The 25,333-nt window shown below is 40.4% G+C and overlaps 3 protein-coding genes across 5 annotated transcripts; all 3 read right to left on the bottom strand.

Moving 5' to 3' along the window:
• Nucleotides 1–393: 393 nt before the first annotated feature.
• On the bottom strand, nt 394–4,581 carry ccnp (cyclin P). 3 transcript variants are annotated; one of them, XM_085371369.1, is made up of 9 exons: nt 4,492–4,581; nt 3,844–3,969; nt 3,523–3,610; nt 3,190–3,362; nt 2,928–3,026; nt 1,824–1,979; nt 963–1,121; nt 696–874; nt 394–553 (listed from the first exon to the last, which is right to left on the bottom strand). In XM_085371369.1, exons 1-9 carry the CDS (start codon nt 4,579–4,581, stop codon nt 394–396), a joined length of 1,230 nt encoding a protein of 409 aa, XP_085227495.1. The 3 variants fall into 3 exon arrangements, with proteins under 3 accessions (XP_085227495.1, XP_085227496.1, XP_085227497.1); XM_085371370.1 differs by having other exon boundaries at nt 3,535–3,610; nt 4,501–4,554; XM_085371371.1 differs by having other exon boundaries at nt 3,190–3,359; nt 3,535–3,610; nt 4,501–4,554.
• Nucleotides 4,582–5,363: 782 nt separating this feature from the next.
• Nucleotides 5,364–16,027, bottom strand: akt2 (AKT serine/threonine kinase 2). Its single transcript, XM_085371644.1, has 14 exons — nt 15,621–16,027; nt 13,875–14,049; nt 13,504–13,635; nt 13,294–13,405; nt 12,268–12,421; nt 11,316–11,447; nt 11,153–11,218; nt 10,980–11,048; nt 10,605–10,727; nt 10,187–10,315; nt 9,682–9,896; nt 8,937–9,024; nt 8,760–8,862; nt 5,364–8,635 (listed from the first exon to the last, which is right to left on the bottom strand). Exons 2-14 carry the CDS (start codon nt 13,918–13,920, stop codon nt 8,556–8,558), a joined length of 1,449 nt encoding a protein of 482 aa, XP_085227770.1. The 5' UTR covers nt 13,921–14,049; nt 15,621–16,027; the 3' UTR covers nt 5,364–8,555.
• A 272-nt stretch (nt 16,028–16,299) lies between these two features.
• Nucleotides 16,300–23,354, bottom strand: dhx40 (DEAH (Asp-Glu-Ala-His) box polypeptide 40). The gene is made up of 17 exons (XM_085370374.1): nt 23,015–23,354; nt 22,701–22,846; nt 22,422–22,541; nt 21,701–21,937; nt 21,501–21,567; nt 21,267–21,398; nt 21,068–21,167; nt 20,892–20,978; nt 20,629–20,811; nt 20,439–20,519; nt 18,227–18,384; nt 17,901–18,015; nt 17,670–17,778; nt 17,488–17,582; nt 17,313–17,382; nt 16,993–17,221; nt 16,300–16,495 (listed from the first exon to the last, which is right to left on the bottom strand). The coding sequence occupies exons 1-17, from the start codon at nt 23,184–23,186 to the stop codon at nt 16,374–16,376; spliced, it is 2,223 nt and encodes a 740-aa protein (XP_085226500.1). The 5' UTR covers nt 23,187–23,354; the 3' UTR covers nt 16,300–16,373.
• Between the last annotated feature and the right edge of the window lie 1,979 nt (nt 23,355–25,333).

The raw sequence follows: 25,333 nt of genomic DNA, 5'->3' as shown, positions 1-25,333 counted from the left end.
ACTCAGCAACAGACACTTTATTTTTTTACATTAAAACTTTCTCAAATAACTTGGCATTCAGACATCCTCTCCACAAAATGGCAAGACAAGGACACATCAATACAGTTCAAATATATATTTCTTAAATCAGCTACAAGATAAGTTCATAAAACAGGTGTGCTGCAAAGTTGGTCAGTACATATGTCTGGCAACAAATCTTACTTGTTTCTTTACCCAATTACATGTCAACACTTCATGATCCATAGTCAAGATGATACTGCTTTGGTTGGAAGTTTTTTGTCAAAGGAATGACATTCTTGAGTTATACTAGTGTAGTATAACTAGTTTAAACTAGTTTGTACAAGTTTAGCACCAAGCTCAACAATGTAATCAAGTTGTTTCAAATCAGGTATGTCAACTGCATACACCCAGTAGACTGGAGGCATTTTTCAGTCCTGGGTGTCTACTGACATGCATGGTTTCTGGAGATGAAAATTTAAGAAAAGTAGCACAGGTCTGAGCCTTGGCAGCAGCACTGGCTAGAATATGCATGATCTTCATAAGAGTAGCTTCACTGAAAAGAAAGAAAGAAAGAAAAAAAAAAAAAAAAAAAAAGCAGCACAGACATTAAACTAACCACTACGAAAGTAACAAAGCTTTGTATAGATGTAAATGTGGTAACTAATTAATTTGTGATGAATAAATGTGTTGCTGACCTGCCAACATGAATGCTGGAGACTAAACACCAGGCAGCCTCTCCCTCTGGTGTTGTAGGCTCCTGCACAACTTGGCGGGCCAAACAGAGTGCGGCTCCAGCGAGCTGAGCGGGCAGAAACACCACACACTGGCCCTCCAGGAGCGACAGCTCCAGCAGATAACGAGCCATCCACACCACCTAGTGCCACAAATAACAGGATGGGGTGACACTGGATCTTTCTGATCAATATGTACAAAACATCTTGACAAAAATGTTGTCCATCTACCATGGCACTGCAGTGAGCAACGGAGGCAAAAATAAGCAGGAAATGAAGAGGTTGAGAATAGGATAGCTCAAACTTGAGGCCGGAGAGGACTTTGCGTTCCATTCGCAGAAACTGATGCTTAGTATAGGTGAGATCCATCAGGGAGCAGAGTCCAGACACCTGGAGCAATCACCACAAGATAGAACAGCTTTAGAAAAGAAGTTTGTCGTCTTAACTTGCAAGATTAAAAATAGTAGTGAATCTCAAAAGATCATAAGGTGAATGGGTTTTTTTTGTATTAACTGAAAAGGTAAAACTTTCATATATTCATTACAAAATGTGAAATATTTCATACACTTCATTTTTATTGTTATAGCATATAGCTCGTGAAATTCCAGAAATTCAGAATTCCAGTATCTCAAAATAATATTTCTTAAGATGAATACCAAAAAAAGAATTAAAAAGTTGAGCTTCTGAAGAGTATGTTTATACACTCAGCACTTCGATAAGGATTATTTAGCACAAACTAATGCATCAGTGCTGGATGGCATGTGGGTGATCAGCTTGTGACACTCCTGAAATGTTACTGAAGCCAAGCTGCTTTGATAGCTGCTTTCAGGCCATCTATGTTTTTGGGTAGGGTATCATCTTTAGGTAGTTTGTTTTCACCTTTCTCTTAACAAAAAAAAAAAAAAAAAAAAAAATTCCATGTGAGCTTCAGGCCAGATGAATAGGCTGACCAATTAATCACAAAAAAACAAGAGGACATAAAATATATTTATGAAGGCATGCCAAATTACACTGTATTGAACATGCTCACGGCTTATTTAGAGATCCAAGGATGCTGTATCTGTTCAGACATGGAGTGCTGAGGCAGCATACCTCAGGGAGAAGACACTCTTCTTTCTTGGCAGCAATGAAGAGACAAACCATGCCAAGGAGCTGCAGATTGGCTGTGGTCACCTTGATTAGTCGCAGTGAGCGGTTGAGGAGGTGTATAGCCAGATAAAGGGTCTCATCTTGAAAGTGCATAATTTCCTGGGAAAAAACAAAACAGGACCTTCATACTCTATATCAGGGGTGTCAAACTCAAATACACAGTGGGCCAAAATTCAAAACTGGAACAAAGTCGCAGGCTAACGTTAATATTTATTGAAATATATTTATTCCTCCAGATATAAGAATGAATCTTTTCTTATGGACTCAAACACGTTTTGCTGAAAAACTGAATATGGAACAAGCAAAGCTTAATACTAAACAATATATATATTCGCTGTATAATACCAGTAGGCCAGCTCTAATAATAATAATTTGGTATGGCTTCGCGGGCCAAATGTAATTAGGCTGCGGGCCAAATTTGGCCCGCGGGCCAGAGTTTGACATCTATGCTCTATATGGAAGATGTACATACATAACCACAGTGATGCCATCCATTAATTTGTACACTACCATTTTAAAAGCATTGCTGTTTAGCTTTTCACATATTTCCATCTTGGCTTTTTTGGAGTTGAACATGAAGTGCAGGCTTATCAGCTAATACGAGCAAGCTGTATGAAGCCTGCTTCCCTTGGGGAAAATGCTAAAGATGCATCAGCACAAAGGCCCACAGACTCAAACCCCCCCCCCAAAAAAAAACAAAAAACAAACAGTTTTCTTCAACTTCTACACGCACCGATAACACAGTCCCACCCCCGCCCCCCAACTTTCCCCATTTCCCTCTATAAACCACCACTGTGCAATACCAAATTCTATGTGCAATAACCTGAACTGTATATAAATAACATCATTTACATATTTACAAACTTACAATATGTATGCTCATAGTTTTTTTTAGATAGATTAACCCAACATTATCCACTTACTTTGATGGTGTGTTTTCATGCGTGTCCTGTGTGCCCAGTACCCGTTTTACTTTTTACAAACAACCCAACAAAGGGATACAGTCTTTGATTAGCTAAAAATTAATCTACTTTAAATGGGACTTACATGAACCTGAATGAGCCAATCCACCAGAATACCTCGAGTGGCATTAGTAAAATACCTGGGGAGGTCAGCACTGGGAAGAGAGTTCTGTGTTTGGGTTCGCTAAAGGATGAAAATAGAAGACAGAAGGCACATTAAAAAAAATAAAGGATGAGAGTGCAATAATAAGTGTGTGAAGTCACATTACAAGTGACCTGTGCACACAGCCCACTTGAAAGACAAGGTTAACTCAGATAAGACATGAAGGGGTTTAATTGTGTCTCACCATCATGTCTAGAAACATCTCCCAGGCATATGTCCGGTCCCATATGACATCTAATTTCTCCAATGCCTTCTCTATTTCATGGCGCAACAAACTAGGAACCAGCACTTGTAGGCTAGGAAGACCCTGCAGGCCACAAGGATAAAGCAGCACAGGATCTTCTACACACCCTTCTGCTATACAGGACAGCAAGAGAAGCACAAGTTTATAAACGTTGAGCAGATTTAAAACGATATTCCCTCTTATGAGCACTGACAATTCAATTTTATTAACCATTCATCCTATATGTTGGCACCACGTGGTTTTATGGCTCTGATCTTTCAAAACAAAACATACCAATTAATTTACCAGGTGACCATGCCCTACTGTCCTCATGAAACCCCATGATGATGCCATCACTGGTTTGCAAGGACAGCCTCCTTTCCTGCAGAGAACACATTTGATCATTGCAAAATGATGCTCAATTTGCAACTCTTATGATCATGGCAAGGAAAAAATAAAAGCACCAATTCTAACCCAGACTTTTTTCTCCAAAGGAGAGGAACTTTACATCCACACAGAATTCCTGCAACTATTCTACACTTAGCTGGCAAAAGAATACATTAAGTCACTTTAAGTACATGAAGTCATGTTAGTGTTGGGAGACAAAAAGCATACCCATCTGCGTTCTGGTTCCATTTTAAGCAAGTTCATCCTGGACTCGTCTGCTTCTACAGGCAGCCAGCGATCTATAGGCCCAGAGGCATTAGCCCAGGTTCTTAGTGGGGCTCGCCTTTCATCCGCCTGGAGAGATCACAGATGGTAACTGACTGACACTTTCTGATTCTGACATTAAAATTGAATGGCTATGCATTTCTCCCCCCAGTACAGTTTGTGAGACAATCTGCTGACAGTATATCTCTGCAATGATTTGTTCAAAAAGCGTGCCTCACATCAAGGTCCTGTTACAGCCACATGGACTCATGGCAGGTGAACACAATCAGTCTAATAACAGAAACTTGTAGACTTTGAGAAAGGTGACTGCAGTGCAGTAAAAAAAAAGTTTCAGACTCATCTAATTATGTTGCTGTGAGATGATAACGGGGTGCAATAACAAAGGAATGTGATTAATGAGGTAAAGGTTACTTTTCCTCATTCACTTCTCCACCAGCTTGCCCAAATTCTCACCGCATTTGAGCAAGCACACCAAGGTTTAAGGCAGAAAAGAAATGAAGCATGGAAACTGAAGAAATTTCCATGCTTCATTCTAACAGTTGATTTTAGAAGTATATCACATATGTTTAAGACTGGGTCTCTGGAGCACACCGAGCAAACCTTCTTGTGTAAGTCCAGCAGAGGCTTGGTGTCGCAGAACCCAGTCCTGGCCATGGTCACAGCCGAAGACAGAGGTCTCATGCACGGCCGCTGCAGCTACTTATCCACGGGTGTCGACGGAGGCCTGGAGCAGAGTCGTGCAGCCAGAACAGCCATTAATAAAGACAGGTGAGCCCACTGATTGGGGCGGGGTCAATGGTGTGATGGACAGGTTAGAACTTCCGGTGGATAGCCAGATAGATGGCTAAATAAACAAATGGAGATTGCGCAAAAATGCATATTGTAGCGAAAACGTCAAACCGTGAGACATTCATGGGTCCTTAAAAGCTCATAAAATTCATCTGCGTAGTTCAAGGAAAAAGATGAACTTTAAGTCTTAAATGAAATGTTTTGTCCACCGCGACTTACGTTTTAGTGAGATCGAACAATGCTAACGGTTATATTATACTCTCATAATTGGGGCATTTTATGCAACCCCACGAAGGTCAACGCGAGGCCATGTTCCTTCACTAGTTTTATAATACAAACAAAGCTATCATAGTGCAATCGTCGAATTACAAAATGATGTAATAATTGAGTTGCTAGAATTGGCTTGTAGGAAATGTCCTTTCTCAAATAATTGCACAAATGGTATTTCAAAGCATCTCATGGCTTCAACTAGGTCTGGGTTGAATTTATTTCTGGCCTAATATGCATCTATATTTAAATTCTAACACTCATTGTGTAACATTAATCTAAACGTACAGTCCCTTTAGTTGACAACCTTATCCAGGAAAAGGAGTGCATGTATATGTAGCTTACACTGACCAAGTTCATGAAAGAAAAACACACACAGATTTCTTCAGTAAAAATGTTTACTGGCACATTATAGTTGCAAATGTTATAAGCTACCATACTGTAGCAGGTATCACCCGTTACATTGTAAAGTCTTGCAAAAGGGGGCTGGAAATGCCTTCCAGGACAAAGTCCTCCCCTTAGAGATTGCTTTTTTTCATTGCCCTCTGAGCCTTAACTAACAGCAACAAGCAAAAAAAAATCTATATTAAAAAAAAAAAGGGGAGGAAAAAAATCTTTTATACCGGCATCAGGTGTGACATTCCTGACTGCTGATCACATTCAAATATACAAAGAAGCAAGATAACCATAGTAAAGCTGCAAATCAAACACTACGAAGCTGCAGGCCTCCCCTTCTACTAATGCTGCATTCCCCATCTAGCTGCTTCTTTTTTTTTTTTTTTTTTGGTATTTACAAAATAATAAAGAGGCACTTGTTGTGCCCGTGTACGCCTACAGGAGAGGTCAGGGGTATTAACTTGCATGTTTAGCATTGAAGCATTGCTTAAAGCGTGGCCAGCAGCGAGGTTCAGTGTATGGCTTCACAACCAATATCAAAAGAAGTCCAGCAGCACCCCCTTATGGCCGTGATAGCAATGAAGGCAAGTCCACAGTGGAGTCCATCAGTGCAATGGTTCTGATATCTGATCCTGCTGTTTCCAAAACGCAGGACGCTAGGCTAGAGTATGATGGCTGTGCCTGAGCCAGTGAGAAGAGGTGCTGGAGTTGTGAACTGTAAATCAAAGCCATTTGATCACCACATAATCATCATCATTTGAGGAGCAGGGGCCTTTAGATTCTCGTGTCTATTTCACCACTTTCACTCACAGGCACACTCTGTCACACCACAACATTCACACAAACTTAAAATTGAAGAAATAAAGATGTGACATGACACGAGGGATGTCCCAGAGAATGCTGATTTGTTGCAGAAAATATTTATATACACAGTAAGTTCAGTCAAGTGCTGCTCTTGGCTTGCTCACAATTAACCCATTTTGGGGCAAATGTCTCTTTAAGTAAAAAGTGACAAACTTCCATTTTTCCCTCCCTTCAAAGCTATTCCAATATCAGCTTATTATTATTATTATTATTATTAATAAAACCATTAAATTCATTTTTGATGTGTCTGATGTGACAATGCAAGTCAAATTGCTACATAAGCAATCCTCACGTGGAATCCCCTTGAAATGAAGAACTTAAAAGAAAGTGGTTTAAAAAAAGTTTAATATATATCTTATATAACGTATACTCAAACAAGACAATGTGTCTTCAAAGGTTTGAGAAATAGATGGGGGGGGGGGGGAGAGAGAATGGAAAAAAAACCAAACAAAAAATGATGACATACAAAAAAAAAAAAAAAAAAAGTTTTGATGTTCCTTTAGTTAAGTTCAAAGAGCAACCAGCATCCTCTTCCAGCATTATGGAATACACGTTCATCAATTTGAGTACTCTTTCAATATCATGTTCAGGGCTTTTATTATTTCAACATCAGCGCTCGCGTTTCCATCAGTTCCTCCTCTTTCGCAGGCTGAAGGTCGGTCAAACAGCTCACGCAGCTTTTAGTCTGATTGTAAACCTGCAGACTGTTGCTCCAGATGTACAGCTACACAGATTTAAGTGCTTCAACACAGAATTTAAGAAAAAAAACCAAAAAAAAAAAAACAAACCCTAAAAACACAAAGACTAAACATCAAAGGTGGAATCATGTGAAGTGTTTAACAACTCAGTCAAATTTTGGCCTCTTACCAATGATTGAACTCTCATTCTCTAAATACAGGGGAGACACCCACGGGCTAAATTAAAAAAAACAGCACACACACAAAAAAAAAAAAAAAATTGGTAATACAGATTGAAAATAAACGACTGGTGCCAAATTCTCCAGTGAGAGCAGTAGATGTCTGTTCTCCTCTAGATTGGTCTCTGTAGACAGGTTGGGGGGGGGGGGGGGGGGGGGATTTCTTTCTATTCCTACTGCTTCAACATGGAAGTTCGGCTAGCCTGAAGGAAAACTTGCTTAGACTTTCAACTGGCTACAAGTTAGTCGCACACTTTGGATGCTAGGAGCTTGTCTGTTGCATCAAGATAAATTTAATGCAGTATTTTAAAGCAAATGTGAGCCATACACACGATCCCAGTTTATAATCCAGACTGATTCAACTTAGCAATAAGCCAGCCAATCATAAATGACATGCCTGTTCCCTTAAGAAAAAACAAACAAAAACAAAACACCCAGCGTGTTTAGTGTGCTCGGTGGCGTCCTCTCTTGTCCATATTCCAGCAAAAGTTCAGAGTTAAAAAAAAAAACCCAAAACATCGTGCATAAAAACAGACACGAATGGATGGCTGAGACTCAAAATGGTTGTTCATACATTCTCTTGCACCCTATATGCACATACACATCTGCTCGACCATTTGCATACACACGCGCGCACACACACACACACACACACACACACACACAAGCAGTGCAAACAGTAATGGCAACCCCTCCTTACCCTTCTCCTCTTCCTTATTGCCCCCCTTTAACCCAACTGTAGGGAAAAATCCCACTCTTGATTTGTAACAGCAAGTTCCAGAAAGAGCACTTGTTAAAAAAAAATGTAAAAAAAAAAATGCAGAAATATGGCTTTACATTTAAAACCGTAACAAGTGATGAAATCAAACTTTGTCTCCCCCATCATCAAATTGCTGTGATTTTCCCAATCTTGATTATACTGGTTTTGTAAAACTCTATCAAGTACATTTATGCAGTCTGTGCATGAGTTGGTAGATTTTGGTGTGTGTTTATTTGTGTGTGTGAAGCATGGAACAGCTGGTAAAGAGGTGTTACTTGCTGGCATAACCTGGTTTTCAAAGTGTCAAGGCTCTGATGTGTTGCAGCAGAGGTCCCGCAGGGAAGCCTAACGCAAGCCCTGAGAGGACTTACAGAGACAAAGCTGCCAGTCTATCCACACCAACCTGCTGAGGTCAGTCATTCAGGGTCTGTGTGTGTTCATTCCCTACTACTATGATCTGTGTCTTGTCTGATTTGCCAGTATGTGTGCGTTAAAAACAGAATGAAAATGTGTCTTGTGCCACTTTCTTTTTCCTTTATTTTTTTTGTTGTTTTTTTTTTGTTTTAAATTGTTGGTGTCGTTCAAATTTCCTCAGCAGTGCAAGTGTGTATGTGGGATTGTGATCGTGTGTCAGCCTGCCTGCTCATTCAAAAGTCTGAGGGATCATTCCCGTATGCTGGCAGAGTAGGAGAACTGAGGGAAGTGAGTACGCTGATCTGAATCCTCTACGTCTAAACTGTCATCTGGAGGGGAGAGAAGAAGATGATACAAAGATGAAACTAGACGTTAAAAAAACAACAACAACTTAGAGCTGCTTAGAAAAATAAATCCAAGCACAAAGAAAAGCAGCCACTTAAGTGCACTTACACTTGTCTGGAGGAGTTATTGTAATAGATTGTGCTGTGAACTCGTCGTCAAAGTAGCGCGTGTCCGTCTCGGATGTTACGTGTGGCTTGAAGGGTGGAATAAGCTGAGGAGAGGAAGGAAATCAGTCAGTTCGCATGCCGGTCATCCAGTTTCCCCCATCGTTTGTTTTCATCTCACCTTTTTGTCAATGACATCCTGCCAGTTAATGGAGGTGAAGAACTTGTGGCTCATCACTTCTTTGGCATCGTCTGGACCACCTCCGAGCCTGTAAACACAACAAAAACACCATCATCGTCACCACCACCCACACACTCACCAGCTACAAATAAATGTACAAAACACAGTCATTAGATGGGCACAACAAGCACTTGTTGTGTTGGTCTCCACTGACTTATATTTACCAATTTGTAGACAAATTTATTTTTCATTTCCTTACCATATGCAATGTGTTAGTAAGCCTGCAGGCAGTCCTTAATGTGCTAATATTAGCAGTTCTCCAACTATTACCAGAAACGCAGTGCTTGGTCAAAACAACAACTAATTACATTCCTGTTTATGGCCATTATCCTGAGCCAAAACAAATCAAGAAAGAACATGGGCTTAAATAACATGGTTACTCCTTTTATAGCTGAATACATGGTGCCCCTGAGCACAGTGGAAGATTCAGAAAACTAACAGAGTGCAACAAGTGCAGCTGAACTGCTGCCATGTATCCATTATGCTGCAGATAAAGTTCAAAACAATGAATAAATATTCATGTATTCAAGGATTTTAAGCTTTAATCAAAAACATATTTTAGGCGGTTTATTTTTGGTTAAGTGGCTGTAAAAATCTTTAAGGTTCAACTTAGCCATTTAATTCTCTCTCTAATTATTCTTCATAATATTCATAAAGTAGTGCTTATTGTGATGGGACAACTTGCCTCTGTTTGGGATCTTTTTTAAGCAGGCCTGCCAGCAGGGCCTTGGCCTCAGGAGCCAGGTTCTTGGGGAAGCGGATCTCCTCCATTAGGATAAGCTCAAAGAGGCGCTCATGGTCCTGGTTGTAAAAAGGCAATCGGCCACACATCATCTCATACATCACTACACCCAATCCCCACCAGTCCACTGCTCGACCATAATCGTTGTCCTCCAGCACCTGACAGGGTAGAAATGAAAAGTGTTGAGAAAGAAACCAAACAATGAAAATAGCGGTGCAGGAATATCAGTAAACATTTTTTCCATCACAAAAGAAAATTGGGAACAAGGTGGCAACAGACATCCTCTGATAAAATGGCCACTTTGAATACTGTGACTGGTCCTTTTATCAAGGTAATATTGTTTATCATCTATCCCACTTGTCTCATCCAGCTCTGTGTCACTGGTGCCTTTTTACATCATACTGTCCACAAACCACCCTCATGACAATAAAAGCAACCACTGAATTACCTCTGGTGCCAAGTACTCCGGGGTTCCACAGAAGGTTTTCATGGTGGCGCCGTCTGTGATCCCTTCTTTACACAAGCCGAAGTCTGTTATCTTTATGTGGCCGTCCTTGTCTAACATGAGGTTCTCCAGCTGTGCGGGGAGAAATTCAAATTAGAGTCAAATCAGCCCACAGCCATGCTGGGAAAATAATTTAAAATCGCATACTTATTGTACATATTAAAAGTGCTTATTTGTTGTCCTGTTGCAGTGTGACTGCAAAACTTGGATGCTTTGATGTGTTGCATCAGAGATGCTGCATGGAGTAATGATGCTATCAAGTCATTACTCCCTTACTAGCTAATCCCTATATATCCCTCCCATCCCTCCTTAATATATGTATACATTACTGTTATACAGTCAAAGCCAGAAATCCTCCTACCTTCAGGTCCCTGTAAACTACATTGCGTGAATGAAGATACTCCAGTGCTGACACTATTTCTGCACCGTAGAATCGAGCCCTGTCTTCTGTGAATACTCTGTCCCGGGATAAGTGAAAGAAGAGCTGCAAGAGAATTAAAAACAGGAAAGAGCTCAAAAAAATATTCGTAAATCCTCTCAAGACATTGGATTTCCTGAAAAGAAAAAAGCACATTGGAATACATTTCTCAAATCAAACCTATTCTTTTTTATTCATTAATGTGACCCAATACTGCAGTGTCCTCTATGTTTTTGCCCTTCTGCAACTAGCCATTTTCCAAAAGGTCACGCAAAGAAATGACACAACAGTAAGAGAAAGAGGAAGAGGAAGACTTACTTCTCCTCCATTTGCATACTCCATCACAAAGCATAGCCGGTCGTGTGTTTGAAATGCATATTTTAGTGTCTGTAAAAGAGGGAAGATGAATTACTGACTGTTTTATACTGATGAAAGTCCAGTCATTGTAGGAAAGCAGAAACTGAAACAACAATAGATGCACCGTTACCCACCGTTAGAAAAGGATGCCGTGTGTTTTGGAGAACTCGGCTTTCTGTAACTGTGTGTGCCACCTCATCCTAAATATAAACACACATTCAGTACTTGGAGTGTAAACAACACCTAACTAACTGCTCAGAATTCTGCTACTACACATATTGATGTGACAGGACTCACTTTAGCAATGATAACTTCTTTGCGCAGGATTTTCATGGCATAGTACATCCCTGTGGCCTTCTCCTTCACCAGGATCACTTTACCAAATGTCCCTTTGCCCAGAAGCTTCAGGTAGTCAAAGTCACTCATAGTCTGAGAAAACAGAGGTCAAAGATCAGCCGAGACAAATTAATGGGTCTACGAGTGCTCTTGAACGAAACTCAACTCTCAAAGATGCCACCAATGTTTCATCTTCGAACTCTGATTGGACTGAAGGATGTGTTGTTATGTATAAATACATCGGAACTACCTCTATCTAAAATGTAAAGTAACAGCTACTGGACACTGCTGATGTATCCTAGCATGTTGATTTCTCGTGTTAATGACAGGCAACATGTTATGCCATGATGTAGTTCAAAATATTGCTAATTTTTCATATTGCATGAGAAACAAAAGCAACAAGATGGACTGATATTCATTTCAAAGAATTACTTCAAAGACTTGTGCAGGCCTCTGGTGTACAGAATGTAAGGGAGGTGACAAGGAGGCAGATCACAATTTGAATTATATCGCACAAACACAAAGTAAAGCAGAACACTTCAACTGGGATAAGATGTGATAGGAACACTTTTACCCCATAAATTAAGACTTCTTTACAGAACAACAAACTTGTATTTGATCAGTACACATTAACAGCTATACATGTTATATGTTTTTAATACTCAATAACAACCTCACTGGTTGTTATTTTCAACAATCTTCAAAATCAATTGAAGTGACTTAGCAATTGATAAAATATATAATGAAATGTTACCCTGAACTCCTTTAAAGATTGCTTCATCAAAACCAAGGGGAAAAAAAAAGCTTTGAGAAAGAGGCTTAAAGTTTGAACAACTTGCTCAATAAAGATGAGCTTAGCTGGACAAACACAGCATACACTCAGCTGCCAGGCACTGCTTGTGCAAATACTGACCACTTTTGTGTGGGATTTGGACACAGCAATCTCCATGTCCTCCATGCCACTGCTGTCACTCGGGGAGCCAAATTTGATCTCCATGGGCTCCTCATCCTGCTGCTGACTCTTCAGGCTGTTTGCTACCGCCTGGATCGATCGCATCCATTCCTCCCTGATTGGAGCAACACACATGCATCAAAGTAGTCAAAATTTAAATAAATCTCAGTGGGAAAATCTGTAGTCTAGCATGCTAAGTTTAGAAGGTAGAGGATAATCCGTGTACTAGTCATCTAGGGGCTGCTGGGATTTGCTACTTGGCAGAGACGATGTAAACAAAGCCCAATGACGAATGCTTGGGTTAGAGGTGAATAATCAGGCCTAATCTGGCCCTGAATTCTCTTTAGATTATGATGGCTGCTCATACTTGGAAACTAAATGGCTTTCAGTGAGTGTGGTTAACAATGACCCATTTATCGACTCTGGATTAATTCTGGTCCATTCTGTGTCTTTCCGTTTTTATTCTTTTAAAGCTGTTTTAAGATGTGATCAAAACTACATACTAAAATCAACTTGGTTACACAAAGGATTTTGTATCATATAAATTAAAAAACATATTGCCAACATTTGGATACCATGGCAACGCTATATAAAACTCTGCTGTTGTTTTAAATCTGTAATCTCCAAGACCGCACATGTATGATCAGTTCACTTATTTAAACTTGTTATGTATCTGAAACAAAAGAAAGGGCAAAATCCACTTCAGAGCAATTAAATAATAACTGGATATAAATAATAAATAACTGGAGTCTGGTTCTAGTGAAACAGCGCTCTGCAAATGATGATAAAGAAAACAAGGTTTATTGAGCTCAAGCAGAGTTTATGTCATCTCTGAACAATATTTAAGTTCATTTTTAGGATATTTATGTAGTATGGAGAGACAAATTACAGACAAAAGCCATTTTCACAAGTAAACAGAATTTTAAGATGCACCAGCCTAAAGCCACTGTGATCGACACTTTTCCCACAGAGAGTGGGAAGTCTTACCTCTCCTCATTGCTGTCTACATGGAAAGTCCGCTCAATAACGGAGGTCCACTGCAGACACCGAATGACAAACGTGTTGGGCTTGGGGCGCTCCGTCTTCATCAGCTGGCACTCTGCAAAAGCACAGACACTTCAGCTGAAGGCACCAACAATAAAACAGAGTTTAGATATTGCACTGACTCAAGTTTGTCAGCCAGAAGGGAAAGTTGACCTGCGACAGAGAAGTTGTTGAGTGGTGGGAGGTTGTGGTCACTGGACACCTCAGGCTTCTCTTTGTAGCCAATGAAGGAGCCATTGCTCTTTAAGATGAAGTAACGAGGACGCCATGTTTTAATATATTCACCTGAAAAACAGATTATTTATTTATTAATTTTTTTTAAAGAGAGGCCAGTGATGTCTGACTTTCCTATACATGTACTCGAACATCATTACACTGGGAATCCAATAAGGCTGTCACAGCTGTTCTCTGTCAATAAAGGAACCCCTGACAAGCTCACGAGAAGTAGCTAATACTTAAAATATAAAATTATGTCATTTAATGCAGACTCAGGTGATGGATATTGAACACAAAGGTCCCCTTACCTCTCTTGTGGAGCCATCCCTCTCTCACAACACTGACTTCATTCATGCTGGGGCAGAAGACTGTCTGGGTAGGGAGGGGGCTGCAGACAGGTTGGTGGAAATTGTGCAAGCTGTTCTTATTGGTCAAGTGCCTCACTGTGGCTCAGATAACAACAACAAAAAAAGAAAGAAATACCTGGAGGAAAGAACCAAGCACGCCAGTTAAATTGAGAATAACCAAGAAGAGTATGAAAGGTAAAATACAACAAAGCCAGTTAAAAAGCCAAGTTAAATAGGTTATCTACATTCATTTAAATAAGAAACACGCAGAGCTGCACAGGATTATCGGAAAAGTGTAATGTTAGTTGTCGATAACTACTAAAAACGTTCCCTGAATGGACAATTCGGTTCCTCACTTTGAATAGGAACACATAGCCTCAAGTAATTGTTTTTAATGTTCACTAAGGTGCAGGGGAACGAAAATGAATACGAGAAGACACGATGCCTAAAGGAAGCAAAACGGTGAAGACAAACTGAAACTGACACACATGCACAAAGAAAAAAAAGTGTTGCTCTTGATGCCTATCTGACTGCTGTCATTGCAGCAATGTGCCTGAGTAAACTCTCCACCTTCTGCCACTTTGAAAAGCAACTCCACAACAAAAGAAAACTGCTGCAATTTGCACATCATTATCATGACCACTCCAGGTGCCGTCATCATTATCTCATGCAAATCTCTCTGACAAATCTTTACCACCCCCCGGTGTTTTTTTTTTTGTTTGTTTGTTTTTTTTACTGTCACGTTATAGCCAAACGTAGTAGATCCTCGTATTCGAGCAATAGCCAAGTGAAAGTGATCAGGAAATCAATGCCGCTCATCTAACAGTGAAATGGCTGAAACGCTGTGTAATGTCAAAAAGCAACAACGGCTCTTGTTAAATGTTTGTGGAGAGGCCTTGGTGATCCAGGGTCAGTCCTGAATCAACAGCTTATGTTAGATAATAGGTTTACCGGAATTTCGCAGCGTTTCGGTGAAAATGAAGGGGTTGAATATTACAGTGCGTACAGTCACAAAGACTGTTTGAACTGCCTTGTTTACAAAGATGAAACAGATAAGGCTCCCCTCGACTTCAGACTTTCTTTTTTTTTATGACTATCCTTAGTTATCACAGCTTGGCCAGAATAATAGGTAATTGCTCTCTGAGATAATAAACAAGGAGGACATTTCCTTGTAAACTTACACCCCTTTGTTTTTACAGACGTGACCTCTCCTCCCAACACTACCAGCCAAGCGTTAAGGTTGTTTTTTGCCCTAAAATGCAGCAACTCTTAAAGAAACGGAGGCAAGCCGACATATATGCTGCTACTCTGTCGGAAAATATAATTTAATTCAAATTTAAAACTAAGCACCGTACTCAGCGCGACCACAATCTGCCAAACGTAAACATTACCGTAAAGTTAACACGTCCACATCCTCCAGTGGTGTAGCTAGCTAACTGAAACAAAGTCAACAAATGCTACTCCTCCAAGTCCAAAGCGGGCTCAAAGCTTCTCTAGCTTATGAGTAGAGTAGTTACAACACTCCCAGCTAACATTATAGCCGATGTGCAGCTAGGCCAAGTGGCGCGTCAGGTAGCAGCGAGGACACTGACCGTGACCGCATTACGACCAAACAAGGCAGCTAGCCAAAATATCCTTCAAGCTAGCAGCTAGTTAGCATGTTAGTTAGCCGTTTGCGGTATTTCTCGTTACTCTGGTTGTTCTTACCTCGGCTTCAGTGACAACGAAGAAGTCCCAGCCGTCGCTTCTTTGAAAAGGCTCGGAGCTACGCTATCGCAGAGCTACCCTCAGATATCACTGGAAGCGTGTGTGTATTGAACTCTGTCAATGATCACACAGCTTAGCGGACTGCTCGCCGAGCTTGTTTTCTTCTCTGACAACAACAGCGGTAGCGGCGGCGTGCTTGCTCAAGTCGCTGCTGCAGTTCTCTGTTGAAACGTGTGTGAACAGACCAGGGAACAGATTCCACTAAGGTGCGAAGTGCCGGGCAGGTAAATGCGATGACAAGTAATTAAAAAGAACAATCCAGGAGAAAAGAAAACGCCTCTTTGGAGTTTAATAAGGTTAGCACTGAAGCCCTCCGTCCCAGCCAGACAGTACAGCGGCCCCGCAGACTCACACTAAAAGGAAGTGACGTACGAGACCAGAGAGGGGTCCACTGCACCTGAACGGTCAGTGTGAAAGTACATCAAGTGCTTTGCTGTAACCTTAGCCTGAAAGAGCTGGACTGAGTGACAGGGAGGCAGTCGTGTGAAACAAGCCAAATTAATGTTAATGGATCTCAAGTCAGTCAGCTAGGAGTTTTAAAAGCAAACAGAGTCACAGCTGCAGTGTAGCATGTAAAGTGGAGGGATTAAAGAAGACAGAGGCGATTTTATTACCACTACATATTTTATTATTTAAATGTCTTCTAAAACTGCTCCTTTGTATTATAGCGTATGAATCACTTCCTTAAAAACATCAGAGAGGTTTACTCTGCTGCCTTTGCTGCTTTCGCTGCAGGTAGCGAGCACGAGCTTCGCTCACTGTGGTTTCGTCGTTTCGCTTCTCCAGCTTCTTCATTGCATCCTCATCAGAAACCTCTGGAAGATTAAAAAAAACAAACAGAAAAGCACCGCACAGGTTAACCCTTTTAAATTCACCCTCTTTGAGCTATTTTTGATGGTATCTCTCAGTAATGTGAGTACAGACCAAGAACCACAATATTATATAACAATAAATAAATACATACATCATAAATACATATTCTGACAAGTCAGTTTTATCCTCTTCCATTTAATATAGTACCAAATCACACCAACAGTTGCCCCAAAGTGCTTTATAGTGTAAGGTAAGGACCCTACACAAATACAGAGAAAATCCCACGACCCCTTATAAGCAAGCACTTGGTCATAGTGGAAAGAAAAAACTCCCTTTTAAGAGGAATAAATCTCTTGCAGAACCAGAATGATTACATTTAGAGTGGTGTATAACACATGGTGAAAAGAGGTGAGAGAAGTCAAATCCAAACTGGGAGTTGGTTTCACAGAAGAGGGGCCTGAAAGCTGAAGGCTCTGCCTCAGATTCTACTTTTAACAACCTGATTGTCTTTTGGCGGCTTCCCTGGACTCCCATTTTGTCATTTCCTCAGCTGTAACTTCTTCTCTCGCCACACTGCTCAGTTCATAGGCGTCCACTTCATGGAGTTTGGGTAATAAATCTTTCACCCACTCATATCGAATAGGACAAACAGTCCGGATGTACACCCGTGATGTCGCCAGCACATCATGGAAGATGACCCAGTTCAGCTCTCCCTCCTGGTCAAATAGCTTGAAGCCACAAGAAAAACTCAGTAAGTTTATGTTGCAGTTTGAATACAGAGAATTATTTAAAGCAAAAACATTTTTAAAAATCATTTACAGATGAGGATGGATGAATGTGAACCATTGATCCATGGCCATCCATTGTACAAAACACCTTTCCAATAGACCTATGTGGGATGGGATAAAGCAATACATCAACAACCACCGTGAATTTATAATCTTTTATATATAATGAATCCCCAAATGAGGCCGTATAGCATCATTTCAGATACCTTCTTGCAACGTTAGTGAAGTATCCTGTGCAGAGGCATCGCCTAAAGAGTTCACTCTTGTTGCCATCAAATGTTTCTACAGGGAAATCTTTTTTCTAGAAAGCAAGCAGGCAGATCCACAAACAATGAGAAGCAATATGAACAAATTAGCAGAGCGTCGCAGTGATGTCAAAAAGCTTTACCTGCTGGAGTCGGTGGAGGATGTCTCGTAGCTGAGTCTCCACACTAAAGGCTGACTTCAGCGCCCTCCAGTGGATCCAGTTCTCTTTACACCACGCTGAAGGTCGATCACTATAGAGCAAATAAGAGGCTCACACAGCGGCTCACAGATAAAGTCATGCAATGTGAAGTTCTAGAGGAAGAAGTGGAAAATAGAAATGCATCTTGTAGTACTAATCGATTATTTTCTTCACCTGGATTTGCAGGACTGAAAGACACTGAGAAGTGTGGCAAAGTCGTTCATACTGCCAGTCTTTGCAGCCAGCGCTCGGTGCTTCTTATCTGCCTCTTTCTGCTTATCAGGGTGGCCTGAGGGGAACAAGAGATCAGCCAACACTTTGTGAGCCGAAAGCTTTATTTCATACCATGTCACCTGCCTTCCCCATTTGGTAGAATGTGAAATACATACACAAATAAACCAGCATATCAGTAAATAAATGGACTGTATTGTATGTATAGCTTATTGTCCCTGTTAGAAGACATTTCCTTTAAATTATCAACATTAAAATTTACTGCGGACCTGGCCTGATGAAGATGTTCTCCACCGACAGCATGGCCGCCACAGCAAGCAACAGGTCTTGGCAGCCGAGGGAGGCAGCCTTGAGCAGGGCCCTGGTGAGGCCTGGGTGTAGGGGGAACTCCACCATCAGCTCCCCAAGCTTTGTCACATTTCCTCTTCTACAGCCCAAACATCAAAGAGATAAGAGGATAAGAGCTCATGAAATTTACACAAGATATTGTGTAAATTTCATGCCCCTGAAAAAACAACAATACACTGGATTTAAAAAGTCTACACATCCTTGATAAAATGCCATGGTTTTGTGATGTAAAAAAAATCACAAGACCAAGATAAATGATTTCAGAATCGTTTCCACGGTTATTGTGATCTAGAATAGTGGTCTCCAAACCCCGGACGTCGGACTGGTACTGGTCCGTGAGTCGTTTGGTACCGGGCCGCGAGAGTTGAGGCTCAGGTGTGAAATGTATGGTTTTCAGGGGTTTTATCGGTTTTCAGCGTTATTTTGTTATCATTTTTATCGTTAACTCTGTTTTCCTGGGTCTTTTCACGTGTGTTATGAATAAATCTTTTTTTTGGTACCGGTACTAGTTTTATTTTGTTGTATTTATCCGCGACACCTTAAAGGCCGGTCCGTGAAAAATATTGTCGGGCATAAACCGGTCCGTGGCGCAAAAAAGGTTGGGGACCGCTGATCTAGAACACATATAATTCAACTGGTAAACAATATAAACTTAGATAAAATCAATTTTAAAGTACAATAATCTAGTTGCATAAATATGAACACTAACACTTTGTTGACATTTTTGATTTTAATACAAAATTGAGTCCTTTTTGGGTAGGAGTCAGCACAGCAATTGTTAACTTGGTAACTTGCCCACTCTTCCTTGCAAAAGCGCTCCAAAGCTGTCCGATTGCAAGAGCGTATCCTGTGCACAGCCCTCTTCGGGTCACTTCAAAGATTTTCCATTGAATTTAGGTCTGGGCTCGTGCTGGGCCATTCTAAAACTTCAATCTTCTACTGGTGAAGCCATTACTTTGATGATTTGGGTGTATACTTTGGATTGTTGTGGTGAAAGGGGAAATTCCTCTTCATCTTTCTAGCAGACACCTGAAGACTTTATGACAAAAATGACTGATATTTGGAACTGTTTGTAATTTCCTCCCACTTGACTAAAATTCCAGTCTCAGCTTAAGAAAAACAGCCTCTAAAGCATGTTCTTGCCACCACCATGGTTCACCATGGGTATGGTGCTCGTTTGGTGATGTGCAATGCTGTTTTTTCTGCCAAACAAACCTTTTGGAATTATGACCAAAACGTTCAGCCTTGGCCACATCACACTATAACATATTTTCCAACACACTTTTGGAAGACTTCATGTTTGTTCAATGTATGCAAAATTTAGCTGGGATCAGATGTTTTTCTCTATAAGAAAAGGCTTCCATCTTGCCATCCTTAACCACAGGGACTGCTGTCACATGTAGTGCACAACCAGTTCTTGCCAGAAGTTCAGGCAGCTCCTTTAATGTAGTCCTTTTCACAGTAATGTCACTATGGCTCAGGCAGTAGAGTGGGTTATCTACCAATCAGATGGTTGGTGGATTGCTCCGACTCCTCCAGTCCTGATGTCGAAGTATCCTTGGGCAAGATGCCTAACCCTCAGTTGCCCTCAGTGCATCCGTAAAGTGTATGTGAGTGTTATAAAGCACTTAAGTAATACATAAAATCACTGTATGAGTGCGTGTGACTGGATGAATAAAACCTGTGGTAGAAAGCACTTTGAGTGCTCATTGAGTGGATATTTACAGAAGTAACATTTGCACAATATTTTCTCCACTTGTTGATGATAATCTTTGCTGTGTCTTGTGGTGTATTTAATGACCTAAAGTTTTGTCCTTCCAACGATGATGCTTTGTAGGCTCTTTGTGGACCAGCTTGTAAGATGCAACTAAAGTAAATGTAAGAAAAATCCTACAAGAACAGCTGAACTTTAACTGATGGCAGATTGGTGATTGGTGTGTTTTGACCATAGTCATATCACTTATTATAAAAGAGTGTACACACTTACGCATTCATGTTTGTTTTTTAATTGGGTGGCACATCTTATAGTTAACATTAAAGTTTGGAAGTGATTTATCTTGCTGTCATTATTTTACATTGCAAAAAATTTAACTTTTATAGAGGTGTGTAGACTTTTAAATCCACTGTACTCACCTGTCGATGGCATCAAACTGGTAGAGCTGCTTTAGTGCTTCTAGTATGAATCTTTCCTCTGGACAGTCCAGATAAGGAAACCTTAAAAACAAATCAACCTTGTTAATGAATAAATCGGTGACAACAGGAAGGCAAAGTTAGTTAAACTACACTGAATAAGAAACTGAGACAGAATGAGGTAAAAATATACCTGATGACATCATGAATTCCCAGGCACTTCAGCGTGAGTATCACAGCGGTCAGACTCGTCCTCTGGATCTCTGGAATTGTGTATTCAGGCATACACTTCTCCCAGAATTCCTTGGTATAGATTCTGAAACATTTCCCAGCTGAAGTTCTTCCAGCTCGACCCGCTCTCTGCTGCGCCTCACTCCTGATTACAAAAAAGATACATCAAGTCTCTGTTAAAGCTGTACGCAGGTCTAAAATGACTTAATTTTTTCAGAAACTCACTTTGAAATAGGCACAACCTCCAAGAGATCCATGCCCACCCTCGAATTGTGGTTGAGCTGCTTCACGAAGCCACTGTCCACAATGTACCTAAATGTGGACAAGAATAGTATGACGATGTGTTTGCCAAAAGGTGTGAGAGAGACTGTTAAACCACTGGACCGACAGTCTTTACTCACTTTATGCCATTGATGGTGAGAGAGGTTGCAGCAATGTTTGTGGCCACGACACACTTTCTTATTCTTGGAGGTGGTGGCTGAAAGATCTGCCGTTGTTGATCTAAGACAGAAAAAAAAAAGAAAGAAAAGAAGATGACATCACAGTAACACCACACAAAGCTGACACTGGCTTCAATCTGACACAACTGTGTGTGTTTACCAGTAGGCATGGATCCATAAAGGGGCAAAATGAGAAGGCCATCCACTGATTGGTCTGTTACATCATAGCGATAGTCTATGCACTCGGCTTTCTCGAACAGCATGTCACAGGCGTGTTCAATCTCAGACTGACCTGTCAAAAAAAAAAAAAGGAAATAATGTGGCTGACTATCAATATTATTTTTAATGAGTATGTTGCAGTCTTGATATTTGATGAAGACTAATCATTATTTGCCTGTCAAAAACACCAGAATATCCCCAGCCATTTCACTAGTGTGAATGTCCAGAGCCACTTTCACAACCTGTGGAGCAGAAGGTGTAAAATCTGATAAACGCAAGCCAAACACATCAATCTACAACATATCTAAGCTTACCTAATCACTAATAATTATTATTGGCTAAAGCAGTGCCTGATTTCCAGATGACCCTGAGTACCTCTTTTACATAACCAGTGCTTTCCAGATCTTTAGGTCCAACAGCCGACCCAAACGTGCAGGTTACAGGAAACGTCCTCCCAGGAATAGCGAAGACGGGGCAGTTACTAAGAAAAGCTGATAGTTTGTCCGTTTCCAAAGTGGCCGACATCACCACCACCTTCAGAGGGAAGGATCGGCCCTTGGTGGCCTTGGCTGGGTCAGTGAAGACTTTCTTTATTAAACCCAAGAGAATGTCCTTGTAATAAAACACACAGAGAAACAAACTTAAAAGGGGGAGAAAAAAAAAAACTTTCACCAAAAGGTGGCAGTGTTTGAATGGATAACTTTAGTGCAGTTGTTTACCCCATTCAGTGTTTCAATCTCCTATGTTGTTTTGAAATCATTTTGTATATTTGCTATCTTGAAAGATGAGTTCTAACTAATCTAATGTTTCTATGTTGTTTTAAAGACTACACAGTGCCTGCTCCTCTAACTACCAAAACATTTGAGTACGATTGTAGCAGGAGCTACCCATGATGGGTGCATGTAAACCTTGGCCCACCACAGATATGACGTCACAGAATTTGTTTTTTTTAAAGGCTGTAATTCAGTTTTTTGTTCATTTGTTTGTTTGTGTTTGAGGGCTGGAGGTTTTGGTTTAAGGTAGTTGATAAGCTTTGTTATGTGTCAGTGTCCTAACAACATGATGTTAATTACTCTGGGTGAGGAGGGTGACTCACTGTGTTAAGGCTGCGTTCATGGACTTCATCCAAGATTATAACACTGTACTGAGAGAGTGCAGGGTCTGCCAGCACCTCCCTCAGCAAACAGCCGTCTGTCATGTACTTCACCACCGTGTCCTGGCTCAGGCACAAACAAGTGTGTGTCAAAAAAAAAAAATACTGAAAACACGTATTTTCTGCAGGGGATAAATTATTATTATTATTATTATTATTATTATTATTATTATTATTATTATAGGTAGTAGTAGTATTATAATTATTAGATTTTTTTTTTACCTGTGACGTGCAGTCATCAAAGCGGACCTGATAGCCAACTTCCTTTCCCAGAGTGCACTGCATCTCCTGGGCTACCCTCTGGGCCACAGTGATGGCAGCGACCCTGCGCGGCTGAGTGATGCCAATTTTGCCATCTTTACAAAAACCTGAAAAAAAAACAAACAGACAAAAGTTGGCCATCGTTTTCATTTAATGGTCGCCACACTAACTTCGCACTATTCAGACGGTTCAGTTCAGGTACACTGCATGTATATGGTGACTTTACGTGCAGAATTAGAGTATGTCTGTGTGTTTGACAATAAAAGTCAGCTTACCTGCTTCACGCAGGTACTGTGGGAGTTGTGTGGTTTTCCCGCTGCCAGTCTCACCGGTGACCACCAGGAAGCTGCAGTCTCTGACAGCTTGAATTAGTTTGCTTTTGTGCTGATAGATGGGCAGACGTTTTGACCCGTCTTCTTTTGGGCTCCATTTCGCTGATTTTGACATAACCGACAAAACTGAATGTGTTGAGCCGTGCGAGGATTTAAACACGTGAAACACTGACCTTAACAGTGCCGAGCACACTTAAATTAATCTTTGCGGCCAGAGTCTTTATAAAACTTTACAGAGGATCGGCTTATTTAAAAATTTGGTCCTCTCGTTTCGAAGGCGACACGCTACTTCCTCGGCTTCCGCAAACTAAACTCATTCTCCATTTTTATTGGTCCTTTTTTGGACACATGACCTAGGCACCTTCACAATAAAAGTATATGGATTTTTTTTTTCTATTTTTACTTTTATTGAAATCAAAACTTACTGAGAGGGAAAGTTGCCAATCCAACCATAAATCTATATAAAACCTTAACCCCACCATGTATTAAAATATTTTCTCTTTACATTGCTCTTTATAAAAGCAGTAACGGGATCTCTTACATACCACATTATTATAACAACCTCTTATTAAATGTAAGCAATATACATTTTTACCGCAGTGCTCTAAGGATCCATTTCTGGATATGATCACGACGTAACTAATTTCTATCTAAGACAATGATGATTTGATGAACTTCAATAAAACCAATCCCATATGTGCAGTGCATTTTACTTCCTTTGGGGAGTAAAATTTATACAGTTAGTATGCACTATGTATCACTTTAAAGAAGTCAAAAACAAACAAACAAAAATCCAGAATTATTCCGTCTCTAATATATCTACAGATCAAGTCGGGACTTCTCTTGGGCTTTTACTCTTCTCGTGACCTGTTGGAGTGGAAAACGGAATTGTTGTTTTGTGTTGTTTGTCACATAGTGATAAATAATTCTGAATATTTAGGATAAAACCTTGGCATTAGTCTGCTACCGTGCTGATTATCTTTAAGGTGGGGATACCATGACTGTGACTTTGACATGAATGTTCCAAAATGGGGTATCAGAATCAGGCACAGCAGCTTCCTTTGACAAAAGCATGACTGCAAGGACCTGATGCAGCTTGCTTTCTCTCCCTATTCATCTCCTGAACCTGAAGGTATTTCAGATGTATTATTGGCTAAACACAGATATGAGTTAGTCTTAAGGAAAAGCGTACCTCCACTGATTATCGCCGCTAGATTTTTTATTTAATATGATAATAGCCTAAAACAGTATCAGGAAGTCATTAATGGTATAAAATCAGTGTGTGATGTTCATCATGTGACAAATGATGACTAACAGCATACTGCAGCAGCAGGATTTTATGTCCGTCTGCGTTCATAAGCAGCTGAACCTTTTGCTTTAAAATGAAGCCTGTAAACTGGCTTTTGTATTATCTGCTAACATTTTACTGAGTATATAATTACATATATGCTCCTCCAATTTCCAAGCTGCAGCTGAGGTCTTTAAAACTAAAAGTGAAAAGATGACACTAGACTACAAATTTGAATAGGTCTTTTTGGGAATGAATAGTGAAGTTAATAAGGTCTGTGTATGTTTTAATTGAATGTAACATATACAGTGTCAACTATGATTGCTGTATTTTTACACACACACACACACACACACACACACACACACACACACACACACACACACTGTTAATAGGAAAATTGTACTTAGTAGTCAGTATAATCTTTTAATGATATAAGTTTGCATATGGTAGAATGCTGCATGTAATTATTTGTGTGTAGAAGTATATAGTTGGTGGCATATTGAAAGAATGTCTCATCCTAGGAGGTCTGTAACATTCTAGCGTGTTCACCCCCACATCCTAGGAGCATGGCAGAGGTCATACCTTGTCTTATTGTTTTACGGTAGGATTAACGTAGCTATGTCAGTTTTAGTTTAAGTGCTTCTTTACATATAGATGAACTGTTGGATTTTCCAGACCAGCAGGTTAAGGGAAGTCGTTTATGGGGCCACACACACACACACACACACACACACACACACACACACACACACACACACACACACACACACACACACACACACACCTCCACATTCCAATTTAAGGAACAAACGCTCACTGAAGTATAAATAAAGACCGGGGCAGTTTCTCAGTGCGAGTCTCTCAGTCTGGAGGCTGCCCTTGCTAGCAAGAAGTTCTGTGTGTTTCTCTTCTCTGAGTCTTTACTGAAGAAGTGTTTTAGAATATATTTCTTAACACACACACACACACAC

The sequence above is a fragment of the Diplotaxodon limnothrissa genome, linkage group LG14 (genome assembly GCF_057381915.1).
Source record: "Diplotaxodon limnothrissa isolate DT_005_m linkage group LG14, D_limnothrissa_male_GT1.1, whole genome shotgun sequence".
Taxonomy (NCBI): Eukaryota; Metazoa; Chordata; class Actinopteri; order Cichliformes; family Cichlidae; genus Diplotaxodon; species Diplotaxodon limnothrissa.
Note: the sequence above shows the minus strand (reverse complement) of the source record. Positions and strands in the feature narration are given on the sequence as shown.

Excerpts from the sequence above, each read along its gene's own strand:
- akt2 (XM_085371644.1), bottom strand. The coding sequence starts at position 13,920 with ATGAATGAAGTCAGTGTTGTGAGAGAGGGATGGCTCCACAAGAGAG. Across the intron at positions 11,219-11,315 it reads AAGAAGTTATCATTGCTAAA|GATGAGGTGGCACACACAGT; the intron begins GTGAGTCCTGTC and ends GTTTATATTTAG. Across the intron at positions 10,728-10,979 it reads AGTATGCAAATGGAGGAGAA|CTCTTCTTTCACTTATCCCG; the intron begins GTAAGTCTTCCT and ends ATTCTCTTGCAG.
- dhx40 (XM_085370374.1), bottom strand. The coding sequence starts at position 23,186 with ATGTCAAAATCAGCGAAATGGAGCCCAAAAGAAGACGGGTCAAAACGT. Across the intron at positions 21,399-21,500 it reads TATTCTGGTGTTTTTGACAG|GTCAGTCTGAGATTGAACAC; the intron begins GCAAATAATGAT and ends TTTTTTTGACAG. Across the intron at positions 17,222-17,312 it reads ACATTCATCCATCCTCATCT|CTATTTGACCAGGAGGGAGA; the intron begins GTAAATGATTTT and ends TGTGGCTTCAAG.
- ccnp (XM_085371369.1), bottom strand. The coding sequence starts at position 4,581 with ATGAGACCTCTGTCTTCGGCTGTGACCATGGCCAGGACTGGGTTCTGC. Across the intron at positions 1,980-2,927 it reads ATTGGCTCATTCAGGTTCAT|GAAATTATGCACTTTCAAGA; the intron begins GTAAGTCCCATT and ends GTTTTTTCCCAG. Across the intron at positions 1,122-1,823 it reads AAGAGTGTCTTCTCCCTGAG|GTGTCTGGACTCTGCTCCCT; the intron begins GTATGCTGCCTC and ends TGATTGCTCCAG.